General features: G+C 36.5%; 1 protein-coding gene across 2 annotated transcripts; it reads right to left on the reverse strand.

Moving 5' to 3' along the window:
* Positions 1–4,686: 4,686 nt before the first annotated feature.
* Positions 4,687–10,745, reverse strand: MLANA (melan-A). 2 transcript variants are annotated; one of them, XM_074932613.1, is made up of 5 exons: positions 10,677–10,745; positions 9,829–9,927; positions 7,306–7,402; positions 5,762–5,863; positions 4,687–4,848 (listed from the first exon to the last, which is right to left on the reverse strand). In XM_074932613.1, the coding sequence occupies exons 2-5, from the start codon at positions 9,900–9,902 to the stop codon at positions 4,780–4,782; spliced, it is 342 nt and encodes a 113-aa protein (XP_074788714.1). In that variant the 5' UTR covers positions 9,903–9,927; positions 10,677–10,745; the 3' UTR covers positions 4,687–4,779. The 2 variants fall into 2 exon arrangements, with proteins under 2 accessions (XP_074788714.1, XP_074788715.1); XM_074932614.1 differs by having other exon boundaries at positions 10,528–10,684.
* Between the last annotated feature and the right edge of the window lie 536 nt (positions 10,746–11,281).

Consider the following 11,281-nt stretch of genomic DNA (forward strand, 5'->3'; position numbering starts at 1 on the left):
CTGATGATAAGGTAAATTCAAGAAAGAACAGGAAAGAAAAAAGGCTGCTTTTCTGTCTAAGCAGAGAACATACTGAATGTGCAGCAAAGAAGTCTGTTTCTCCCATCCAGAAATGGAAGCCAGCAGAGTTGAAAAGACCTTACAAAATTAGTATTGAAAGACCAAAGTATTGATATCAGCTCATCACTCTTTGCCTTGTGTTGACTTGTACTCGACTCGTGATGTACCTCTCAGAGCAGGAGCAAATAAAGCATGTGGTACAAACGTGTAATTGAGACTATACTAAAATGTTTTGGAAATGTGAAGGCACACTGCTGCTCAGTCTTTGTTTAGGTTTTGACCCATGTGAGTCCAGCAAGAGTAGGCTTTACCACTATCACATGGCAAGAGTTTTATCAGGGAACTAGAGAAGGCAGTAACTGTGGCTTGTAGCTTAGGTGTTAGTAGTCTCACAGTGGATTCTACATTCTGCCCTTTTTTACCTGGTAAAAAATGGCCCAATGGTCTCTGGTTCTCTTTTGATGAATAAATTTGAGAGGTGGTTCAGGGTGGGTGAGGATGAGATGGACAAGGATCTGTCCTTTGAATTCCCACGAACACAAGCATTTAGGAACACTGCTACCCCCAAACGTGGTCTTTTGTGTCCACATAGAACCTATGTGGACAAAATGTCTTGAAGAGCTAGATTTTTGCAGGAAGAGAAGTTATAGTTCCTTCCGTTTATTGGAAGCTGCCTTTGAGCCAAGGATTTTCTGGGGAAAGGAAGTAAAGTGAAAATCAGGATTGTGTGAGGATGAAGAATATGGAGAGTCAATTCCAAAAAGTGCACAAGGGTGGGTTTTTAGCTGTCAGCATGTATGGGATGTGTAAATAGTAGCTATACATAGATTTTTTAACTTTATACTGCAGCTAATTTACCTTTCATACTACATGGAAAGTTCAGAGCACTTCTGTGGCCAAAAGACAACACTGGAAACTTTCAAGCACTTTTCAGATCTAATGGACAACAAAATACATTTAATGAAATGGCATAAATACACACCAGTCTTCTGGTTTTGTTGCACAGTTTAATATGCAGTCAACAGAAAAGTACAAATTAATAAATGCTACTTCTCCAAAGCAAAGAGGAACTCTGTAACCTGTTTCTTTTACATAAGAAGAGAAAATAATTTTGCTTTTAAAGGCAAGAAAGTGTGCTCTTATATTACATAAATACATGGACATACGTGAACAAAGTAAGGAATATTTTGCCAGTATTAGACATAAACGTGAATCAAAATATGCTATTGAGGTTTTATTTAACTGAAAAATTACAAGCAATCTGGCTGATACTCATATAGTTTGTGAGGCCAAGATAATCTGTCTACATCCCCAGCTGCAGCAGGTATTAAACCAACAGAGATTGCAGAGGCGAATGTCATTGGATTGTCCTGGCAACCATCTTCATATGCCAGTCTCGTTACACTGGACTGGTGACACTCTAAGAAATCAAGTTCTTCCTGTGAAGAGCCCCTGGTACTTTCTTTTGTCATAGATCTCTGACATATGTGGTATATACCTTATGGTTCTTGGCCTAGTCAGCATTTTGCTACATGGCTCAATGTACTGGAAAGATTGAACTCATCAGGACCTCCTACAATTCACCTTTGTGAAATAGCTGGGGTGGCTGACCAATATTCTGGAGTTTTTTAAGGCTACACTGAGTCTCATAACCTCATTAGGAAGTAGATGATCCAGGAGGATCATACCATGATTCCAAACACAGACGGCGCAACTACTACTGCTATTATAATTTACCAATCTGACCAAAACATGCTATTAACGAAAGGCTTGGTTTTCAAGTTTTTCATTTAATCTATGCAAGGGCTGTATGCATAGCTATACAGATGTTGCTAAAATCCTCTTGTGCAGGTAAGCTTTAATAATGGTGTGTTTACTTCTCTGATGGAAGCAGTTTCATGCAGACCAGTAACAAGCAGAGCTTCCTTTTCCATCTATGACCAGCCACCTCTCTTCACCAGCATGCTGGGGGAGAACTCAGATTGCCCATAGGTTTCTTCCTTTGCTCATTTGGTGGGAGGAAACAAAGTGTGAAGACCATGTTTGTTGAGAATTATGGTTGTAATACACGGCATCGGATCGCAGCCTGATGGCAAAGAGTGTAAAAAAAAGAGGAGCAGGAAATCTTTGACTTATACATCTTCCCTGTACATACATGACCAGAGAAACTATAAATCTAAATTCTGATGACCATTTATTTCTCTGGGGTCATATGACTGTGTAATGTGAGACCCTGTTCTGGAAATTGAAAAACTCTATACCATATTCTCCATGTGTAGTATCTGAGAAATTTCTATTCATTTCTCTTTCTTTTTAAGGGGACACACATTCTAGAGATTTTTAGCTTGTCTTTAGTCAAGTGCAGTGTGACTGAGTGTAATACAGAAAGCACGTAACATAACCAGTTCTTACAGCACACAGCTTTGGCTATTAGAAGTTTTGCTTTCAAGTTCTGACCTTTCCTGTATTTCTGTTTTTCAATGGATCAGCAGCCAGCCTATCCAGTGTACCCTCATTGGGTATAGAGCCAGATTTGAGAAATTAAATTTCTGAGGATATATAGCATGAGTGATGAAGCATCCACCTATCTATTTCTTGCTCTTATTTTCATGCACTAATTAAAATCTAAGACCACTTTCTAACTGTGTCTATAAAGAAAAAATACTGCTTTCACAGGGAGAAAAAATGGGAGGACTTTCTGAAAACTAGGGATAAGTTTCCAAGAGGGCTTATCTATCCTTTAAGTATCTATAAATTAGTGTCAGTGTTCAATAGTTCCAGGTCTCTCTGCTGAGCAGTTCCAACAACATGTCCTTAGGTAGTTCTGGAAATAAATTAATGTTTCTGCTTAGTCAGTGTAACTTCCTCATGAGGTTATCACATGACTAGTAACATATTTAATACTGATACTACTGAAAAATGTGTGGGACCAAGTAAAGCTTTTTGAACTCTAAGCCCTTCACTTCTTTATAATACTTTATAGAAATCACTATTTTTCTCAGCCACAAACGTGTATGTCAGTTCCATTCTTTTGAAAGGATGTTCACAGAATCACAGAATTGTCTAGGTTGGAAAAGACCTTGAAGATCATCCAGTCCAACCATTAACCCAACAACCTGTTGCCCTGGGGTAGAGAGTTGCAGAGTACAGAGTTGCTAAAGATAATTAGCCTCAAGCTTTAGCTTACCAGTTCTGCAAAAACAATTAGGCAGTCATGTTCTACACCTCTGGCACTTAGTATCTATAAGATGGCATTTTGTATATTTTCCTGTGTCTTCTTCCTGTCACTAAACATGTCCACAGAATTTTTTCCTTAAAAGTGTATATTGGAAATGACACATGTAAGACAGCTTTTTAGGTTAAGTATCTCTCTAAATTTCTAAATACAAATATCAACTAAATTTATAAAAACGTAGTGATTATAACCTTTCAAGTAAATACAGGTGTTTATTACCTTCCATTAAGTATGCAATTTTACTATATAATTTTATGTGTATATACATTTTTATTACAAAAGAAACACTTCTAAAAACCTATGTCTTACTATTTATCACCATATATGGAGTTTATGTTAGACAAGTAAATCTACCTTGTATTTTAATTTTTTTTTTGTTTTGTTTTATGGTGTTTGCATATTTCATGACAAAGAACTGGATTCTTTACTCATAGTGTTAAAAATTGTTTTATGAAAATACTTTTCTTCTGTAACTACTTTTCATTTTAACGAATGTTGTACAGTTTTAGCTGTCTCCTGCTGTGAGATACCAGGCCTTGTGTATAAATTTGTTGATCTGCATATAATCTTGAGTATCTGACCAGTAAACCATAACCAAAAAAGTCTAAGTAAACAATAACTGCCTATGTAGCCTAATTTATATGTATCAAAATTCTTTGTTTTCTATTACTGCTAGTGTTCTGTCAACCTGGAAAAATTAGTCTGTAGTTCTGTATGCATCAAGGAACGTGGGTTTTACACATTTTCTCTTATTGTTTCATCATGTTAGAAACATGTAAAACATGTTAGAACACATAAAACATCTACCAAATTCTTTTGCTTTCTCACAAGACTGCCAGAAGGAAACTGAAGGTGATCATCATTATACCCATTGATTGTTATGAAATAAAATTGACTCCAAGCAGAAATTCCTAGGTTGCCTGGATCATGTTTTACAGGAATTATTTCACTACAGGCACATAAACAAGTGATGTGAAGTAAAAGCCTGTTGTAAAACATAGTTACTTTTTGCAGGTTAGTTTTAGAACTACTGGTAGAACTGCTGGTGGTGAGAATGGTTAGTCTTTGTCCATTTTATGACAGATTCTTGTACATTGCATTCTAGGGAATTGTTTCTTTTTTAAAGAAAGGGAGACTAAATGGGAAAGGTGAAAGTAGAGGTGCTGACACTTTCTACTCTAGTAGAGTACTTACTGCTGTGTACTTACTATTGGTAGAACTATGAAGGATGCAAGATGCCCAAACTTGAGTATAGTGTGTTAATCTGACCACAGGAAATGAAAAACTTAAAATAAAAGCATGTTCAGATTTATTGAGGCATTTCAAGCACTAGTTCTGTAAATTAAGCAGGAATATTTCAGCAACTGCTAATGAAAGCATGTGATTTAAAAAAAAAATTATTTTAGCTTTAAGAAAGTACAGGAAATTAAGAGAGAGCATGAAGAAACTGAACTGGTACGTTTAGAGTTTAAGTTTCCATGTTATCATGGTGAATAAGGTGGCGGTGACTGATCTGCAGCTATTTTGTCATAAGCTGGTGGAGCATCAGGCACCTATGGTAAGGAAAATAGATAAGAAAGATTGAAAAAACAATGGAGGTACAAGAAAATTGCATTAAAGATGCAGCAAGCTATCTACCTTCATATCAGGTATGGCACTACAGCTTAACATAGCTCAACTCATTCATTATGTGAGGGTTTTTTAAGGTTAGTTTTTGCTAATAAGTTTTTTGGTTTTGCATCAGGTTAAATTCATTTTGTTTGTATCATTCATCTAAAGAGAGAAGTTTCAGTGTTATAAGGACAGGAGTTTTTTTAAAAAGCAATTTTAATTTTTTTTTTATACTGAGAATTCAGACTAATATTGAAACTTTTCTTTTTCTCAAGAGTCTTGATGCAGGTATGTTGTCTGATTTCCCATGTTAACAATTCAGACGGTTTATTTAAAATTAGTTGTAAATTAGACTTTTCCCTATTCTAAAACTATTTGAACACACCCATAACTTGACATACATATCCGTTATTTGAACTTTTTTTAAATTATAGGTTTGAACGTTCATCTTTCCATAATGATTCAAGAAGCTAAAACCTTGAAATGTTACGTTTCCTGATAATCCTTGTCAGGGTATAGTATGCCAGACACAGTCCACTTGTTTGTCAGAATGGTATAGTATATTTCTGCATTCAGGTGTTACATCATTCTTATAGACTGCATAATGATTGTGCAACTTAAGAATAAAAGTAGGTCAAAGAATTTTTTTAAAGAATAATTCTTAACAGTAGATTTTTAAAACCCATTTCACAGTAAAAATGGTCAAAATACTACTTTTTGAGTTAATGTAGAGGCATTAAAGACCCAGTCTAGACAGCGCAGCCCAGGAAAGAAATAATCAAGTGACTGTTTACCATTTGTCTCAGCATGACTTACTATGTTGTGAATAAATGAAAACCTTGAGTTACATCTTACCACAGAATTAAAGTTTCTGTACTCCTGCAGAGCCATTTTGCAGTCCAGTATTGTTCCTTCACCTACCATGGTTTGTATCGTGCCCACACTAGAGCTTTTGCTCTGTAACAGATCATAAAGAAATATGGGGAAGAAGAAAGGAAAAAGAGAATGTGAAGTTGGAGCAAATTATGCAACATTTAATATTTGACAGCACATTTTCTGTATGTATTAGAAACTGGGATTAGGGCCAGACACAATGTCAGCAAGTAAGAGAGCTAATCTTCCTATCACTTTCTGCCTTCTCTGCTGAGAGATACTATCCCTCCTGTATTATCTAATTACACTGCCAGAAAAAAGAGGATCACATTTTTTAGAAACTGACACCTCACATACCTGAATGCCTCCTTCTTTTTATCCCACCCATTTCTTTCTTTAATCTCCAACCTTTTTTTTTTTTTTTCCAATTTTCCACCATTTCTTTTGTATACATTCTGTACCAGTTCTCCCCTAGCCAAAAAGCTTAACAAAAATTTGATTTTCAAAACCAGAAAGCAGCAATCTGCAATGAGAAGAATTTAAAAAGAATGTGCTTCTTGCAATGATGTACAAAGCAGAAATGAAAGAATTCTGGTTTGCTTTTTTGAAGGTTTTTTTGAGTATTTACCTCCATTTTTGCAGAATTTCACTATGAAGAATAGATCACTGGAAGAGTAACAGGAGAAAGTTATTGGAAACAGCAAGGAAATGGATTTGCTGACTGAGATGAGAGGTATGGTTTTTACTTCCAGATGGTTACATCTTTTTTTAAATCTTAGGATAACTAAAAGATACTGTAAAACATATAATCAGATAAAGCTGTCACTTTAAAGGGTTAAAAGTGGCCTACCTTTCATAGGAGAGAGCAGGAATTCAAGGACAAAGCTTTGAGACTTCTAACAACAGATGTTATGAGAAGGATTGTAGCTTTTTTTATATAGTTTTAAAGAAGACACAAAGTAGAATTTTTTAAAAGTAGTATTTAGAAAGCAAATCTCAAACCTGTTGTGCTTTTTTGTGAATCTTAAAACTTCAAGTCAACTTTTATATAAATAAATCATGCATCGCCAATACTTGAACATAGTATTTACTTAGTTACTTGTAACAGTTATTTTTCTTATCCTCTTCCTTGATTTAATCATATCTGTCCTTATTTAGGAGTAAGTTGTATGAGTAGTGAATATGTTATTTTTATTTAAATGAAAATACACTGAACACATCTTGGGTTTGCGTAAATATGCAATATAATGTTTCCCTGAGATCAGTTTTCTCACTGATGTGTTGCGCAAAGTTGGGCAACTGACTCCATCTCCCTATGCTTTTGCTTCCTCTTTACCTCTTTGAGTTCTTCAATGCAAGGTCTGTTTCGTATTGTCTGGTTTTACCTGTGTATGTGTCAGTGTATATATTGCCTGAGACAATGACCTCCTACTACAGATTCGATCTACTCTGCATTAATGTAATGCAAATAATGATAATATTTTGTCAAAATAACAGCATGCTAGAAAGTGAGGTGCCATGCTTACCCGCAGACTTTTATAGCCACTGCGTCTTTTGTAATACCAGCAGCCAAAGATAAGTAAAATTGCCAGCACCAGAATGAAGAGTCCAATACCCAGAACTCTGTTGGGAAAGCAAAACAAAATAATTAACACCAGAACTTGATGCATTCTTCTGGGAGCAAGAATGATTAGAGAAAAAATTTGTATCAATAGCCTATTATCAAAGAAAAGCACGGAGCAGATTTAACTTCAGAAAATAGACAAAGTATCAATAACTTCAGCTAGTCTTTTTAGATTAAGAAGTTAGCTCAATTCTCTGCCAAATTCTTAAGCATTTTAAAATGAGGAATATATTGCTTTGAAGATAATAATCTACCAGCGACTACTTCTGAAAAAAATCCCTGCCTGTACATCCAGCGAACAGCATTACAATACTGGAAGAGAATGTGAAATAAAGGCCACACCTGCAGAGACACAGCTCATGTTTATTTGTTAAATTTATTTAGGCAGCACTTATTGAGAAATGTATCCTAACTTCATCATATTGCAACAACTGCTGATGACAGAAGGTTTTTTTGGATACATAAAACACTACACAACCTCAAAACCTGAGTAACAAACTTCGAATTACTCAAAAAGAGCTCTATAATTCTTTAGTTCTTATTTCATGACATGTTAGTCACCGAATTGGTGTCAATGGGTCAATTTAGGGAATATAGGCTTTGCAAACTGTGCCGCAAGACATCTTTCCTACTGCTTACCAGGCGCTTGGGAAAAGTAGCACAGTTCCACTGGCTGTCAGAAAGCAAGCTGACCAAGTAGTTGCAAGTTTCCTAGGAACAAAAACCCTTCCTCCTGTACTAATATCTTCTCTGTTAAAACATACAGAACTCACTCCCCAATTTTTCTTTGCCTGCTCTTTGCCTGTTCAAGGACAGAAGAGTCTGTAACATGCTTAAAGGGAAAATAGTACAGGAAAAAAAAAAATGACCACATGAGTTAGGATAAACTCATTCTAACATACTTTCATATGTCTTATATCCAGTTACCCTGTAATAATCACCATCAGGCTTTTCCATTGGGACTGAGGAGTGGAGTATGTGACTGACCAGAGGCCTTTTATATCTATTTGCTATCATTTTCAGTGACTCAGAGTCTCATGGAGTGTTTCCTTGTGACCTGTGAAGCCTGAAAGAAGATGCATGCAGATTTGTGTAGCAGAACAAGCTGTTGTTTTGTCTGAACTGCCTGTGTGCAGTTTGAAGCATGAACCCTGTCGGAGCCAAAGGGATTTTCTTTTACACAAGTACCTGAATCTTGCAAGTTGCTCCTGCCCGTTCCAGCCCGTGTTGGCTGGAGGTCTGTTTGACCCAAGGAACACAGTTTACAGCATTCACTTCCTGCCTCGTGCAGCCGTGTTGCCGCTGATCTTCAAAATTAAAAGATGGCTCCACTGGTTTTGTTACTGTCCCCAGCACAATTAAAACTAATTCTCCAAACAACTGCTGCCTTTTCTACATTTTGGGACTGCTTTCTGCTTTTCACAAGGCTTTTTCAAGAGGCTAGTATGAGAAGTGTATACACAGTTTCTTGCAATTCCAGTTAAAGTTGCAGCTAGCCTATTAGAAATCTGTGCTTATATCTTGAATGCTGCTTCTGATACTGGAAGGAGAGAGTCATTTTTCCCTCGCATATCTAGAAAACTGCTTACCAATGCAGTTCATGGCAGTTGGAGGTAAGTGTGCTTAGTTTCTGGTGCTGAGACATGACTATCCAACTTTTTCTTTTGGAGAACTGAAATGCCTTGAAAGAACTATGAGAGTGCCTTCCCCTTTGCTATTCTCTCTGCCCAGGGATGAAGACAGAGAAACAAATACCTTGCAGTATGGGGTGGGGTGGGGGGGGACAAGTCACCAAGTTTGGGGGCCAAGAAACCAGTACCAGAAACACATTCCACATACAGATATCCCAAGTATTTGTCTAAAGCAATAACACATCACTAGTGGGATAGCATCTCTAGTAATCCAAGACCCAACATATTTTATTGTAAGCCAACACTAACAAAGTGGTAGCTTGAATTAGTTCTGCTTAAGTGGAGTCTTACCCAGAAACAATTTACTCAGTCACGTTTGTATGGCGTTGATGTCTCCATCTGCTTTTTGAAGGTATTTTACCATTTCGGGGGGGGGGGTTCCCTTATATTATTTAGGGTGATACTATGTCCCTTTGAGGTTCTGAAGAGAAGTACATGCATCTGAAGATAAAACTTAATGTAAAGACCACCTTGCAACAGCCTCAAAAGAATTTTCTAAATAAGCATCAATAAACCTAGTAATTTTATTATAAAGGTAAATTACTTCTGATCATATGATCTTAACCACTGAGGGCTCTATGATTCTGCAATGACAAACATTAGAGACAACTACAGGATAGCTAAAATGCCCTCTATACAGCGGTGACTTCTTCTGATACTATGTTGTACATCTATTTCAATGTAAATTTTTTTCACCAGCTTACATGCTAACATAGGTTTTAATTTATTCTTACTCTTCTGCTGCAAGATAGCTGTGTCCTTTCCCTCTGAAAAAGTTGCCATCCGAATGGTGGTTTCTTCTGGGCATTTTGTGAGCTTGGTCCTGCTCAAACCTACAGGATAGAATATACATATGCATACACATATATAGAAGATACATATGCAATTGTCCCAATTTAAGGCAAAACTCAAAACTGTAACTAGAGTCTACATTTGAATAGCTCCACTGACATCAAGGTATTTGCAACTTAGTGCAACAGAGAAGGATTTGACATGGTCTCTTTAGGTACTAAGTGATGGCAGACTTCTGACTTACAATTTCTTATGAGTATAGAAAGAAAGGCAATTTACCTGGACAAGAAAAACTATTCAGAAGAAGAAAAACTTATACCATCCTTACAAGTAGGTGTTTCTTTATTTCTGTTATTTCCTGTAAACACTCAAGGGACAGGTTTTCCATTCGTGTAAACTCTCAGGGATCTGTTGATTTTCAGGTAGTTATACTAATTTATGTCTGCTGACAATCTATACTTAGATATGCAGAGAATTTAATCCTAATTTCCAGTCTTAAAGGAATAATCATCCAGTTAAAAGTAGTCTAAACAGTTAAAAATCTGTTTGATCAAATATAGAAGTAATCCACAATTAATCATGTTCCTGTCATTAAACAGCACAACAGATCCTACTTGATAGTATCCAGCTAATCCACCTACCTTAAAGAGATAATAAAACCCAGTGACTTCACTGAAGAGAATTCCAGCCAAGGAGACAAAACATTTTCAGAGTTCACTTAGAGACAGTCGAGCCCCTTCTGAAGCAACATAGAAAATTCTGGGTAGAATAAAAAAATTACAGATCTTACCTCCTTCAGACTTGTATTCTGTCTGTTAACTGAAAGGCATGTACAGCTTTCTTTTCCTCGACTTGATCTGGGTTTTTTTCTTCTTTGATCTGTTCTCTTATGACTATCACGAGTTTAAATTCCTTTCAGTACAGCTTCTGAATGCATTAATTAGCATGAAAGAGGCAAGGAGACAACTTCTCATTTTCTTCTTACAGTCTGTATCCTTCCCTCCTAATAAGCAGCTCAAAGATCTGTTACTTCTTCATTTATTACATACCCTCTGAGAAATGGCTCAACACCGTTTTACCTGCCTTTACCTATAACCTCCTAGAGTGGGCAGACTGCTTCTAAATTCAAACCTGTTTTTATTTAGGGCTGATTATTTTGTAACAGCTGGTGGGTTTGCATGTGTTCAACTATTGCTTTGCTTATGCACATTTTTTGCACCATTTTAACACTATGGAAACTAGTATAAAACTCACAGACAGATGCTGTTGTACCATAATAAAAGTTTCTTACGGCAAGTACAAAAAGAGAGTCTGTCCATGGGCTGCAGAACTAATGAAGCCTGGTTTCCTATGGATTTGTGTGAACTGCCTGTGCTCACACTGCAGTAATTCCAT

Source organism: Athene noctua, chromosome Z (assembly GCF_965140245.1).
Source record: "Athene noctua chromosome Z, bAthNoc1.hap1.1, whole genome shotgun sequence".
Classification (NCBI taxonomy): domain Eukaryota; kingdom Metazoa; phylum Chordata; class Aves; order Strigiformes; family Strigidae; genus Athene; species Athene noctua.

Bases quoted from the DNA above. Each gene is read 5' to 3' on its own strand.
- MLANA (XM_074932613.1), bottom strand. From the start codon at position 9,902: ATGCCCAGAAGAAACCACCATTCGGATGGCAACTTTTTCAGAGGGAAA. The intron at 7,403-9,828 runs GTAAGAATAAAT...CTTTCCCAACAG, and splicing joins AGCTATCTTGCAGCAGAAGA to AGTTCTGGGTATTGGACTCT. The intron at 4,849-5,761 runs GTAAGATGTAAC...TCCTTACCATAG, and splicing joins ACAGAAACTTTAATTCTGTG to GTGCCTGATGCTCCACCAGC.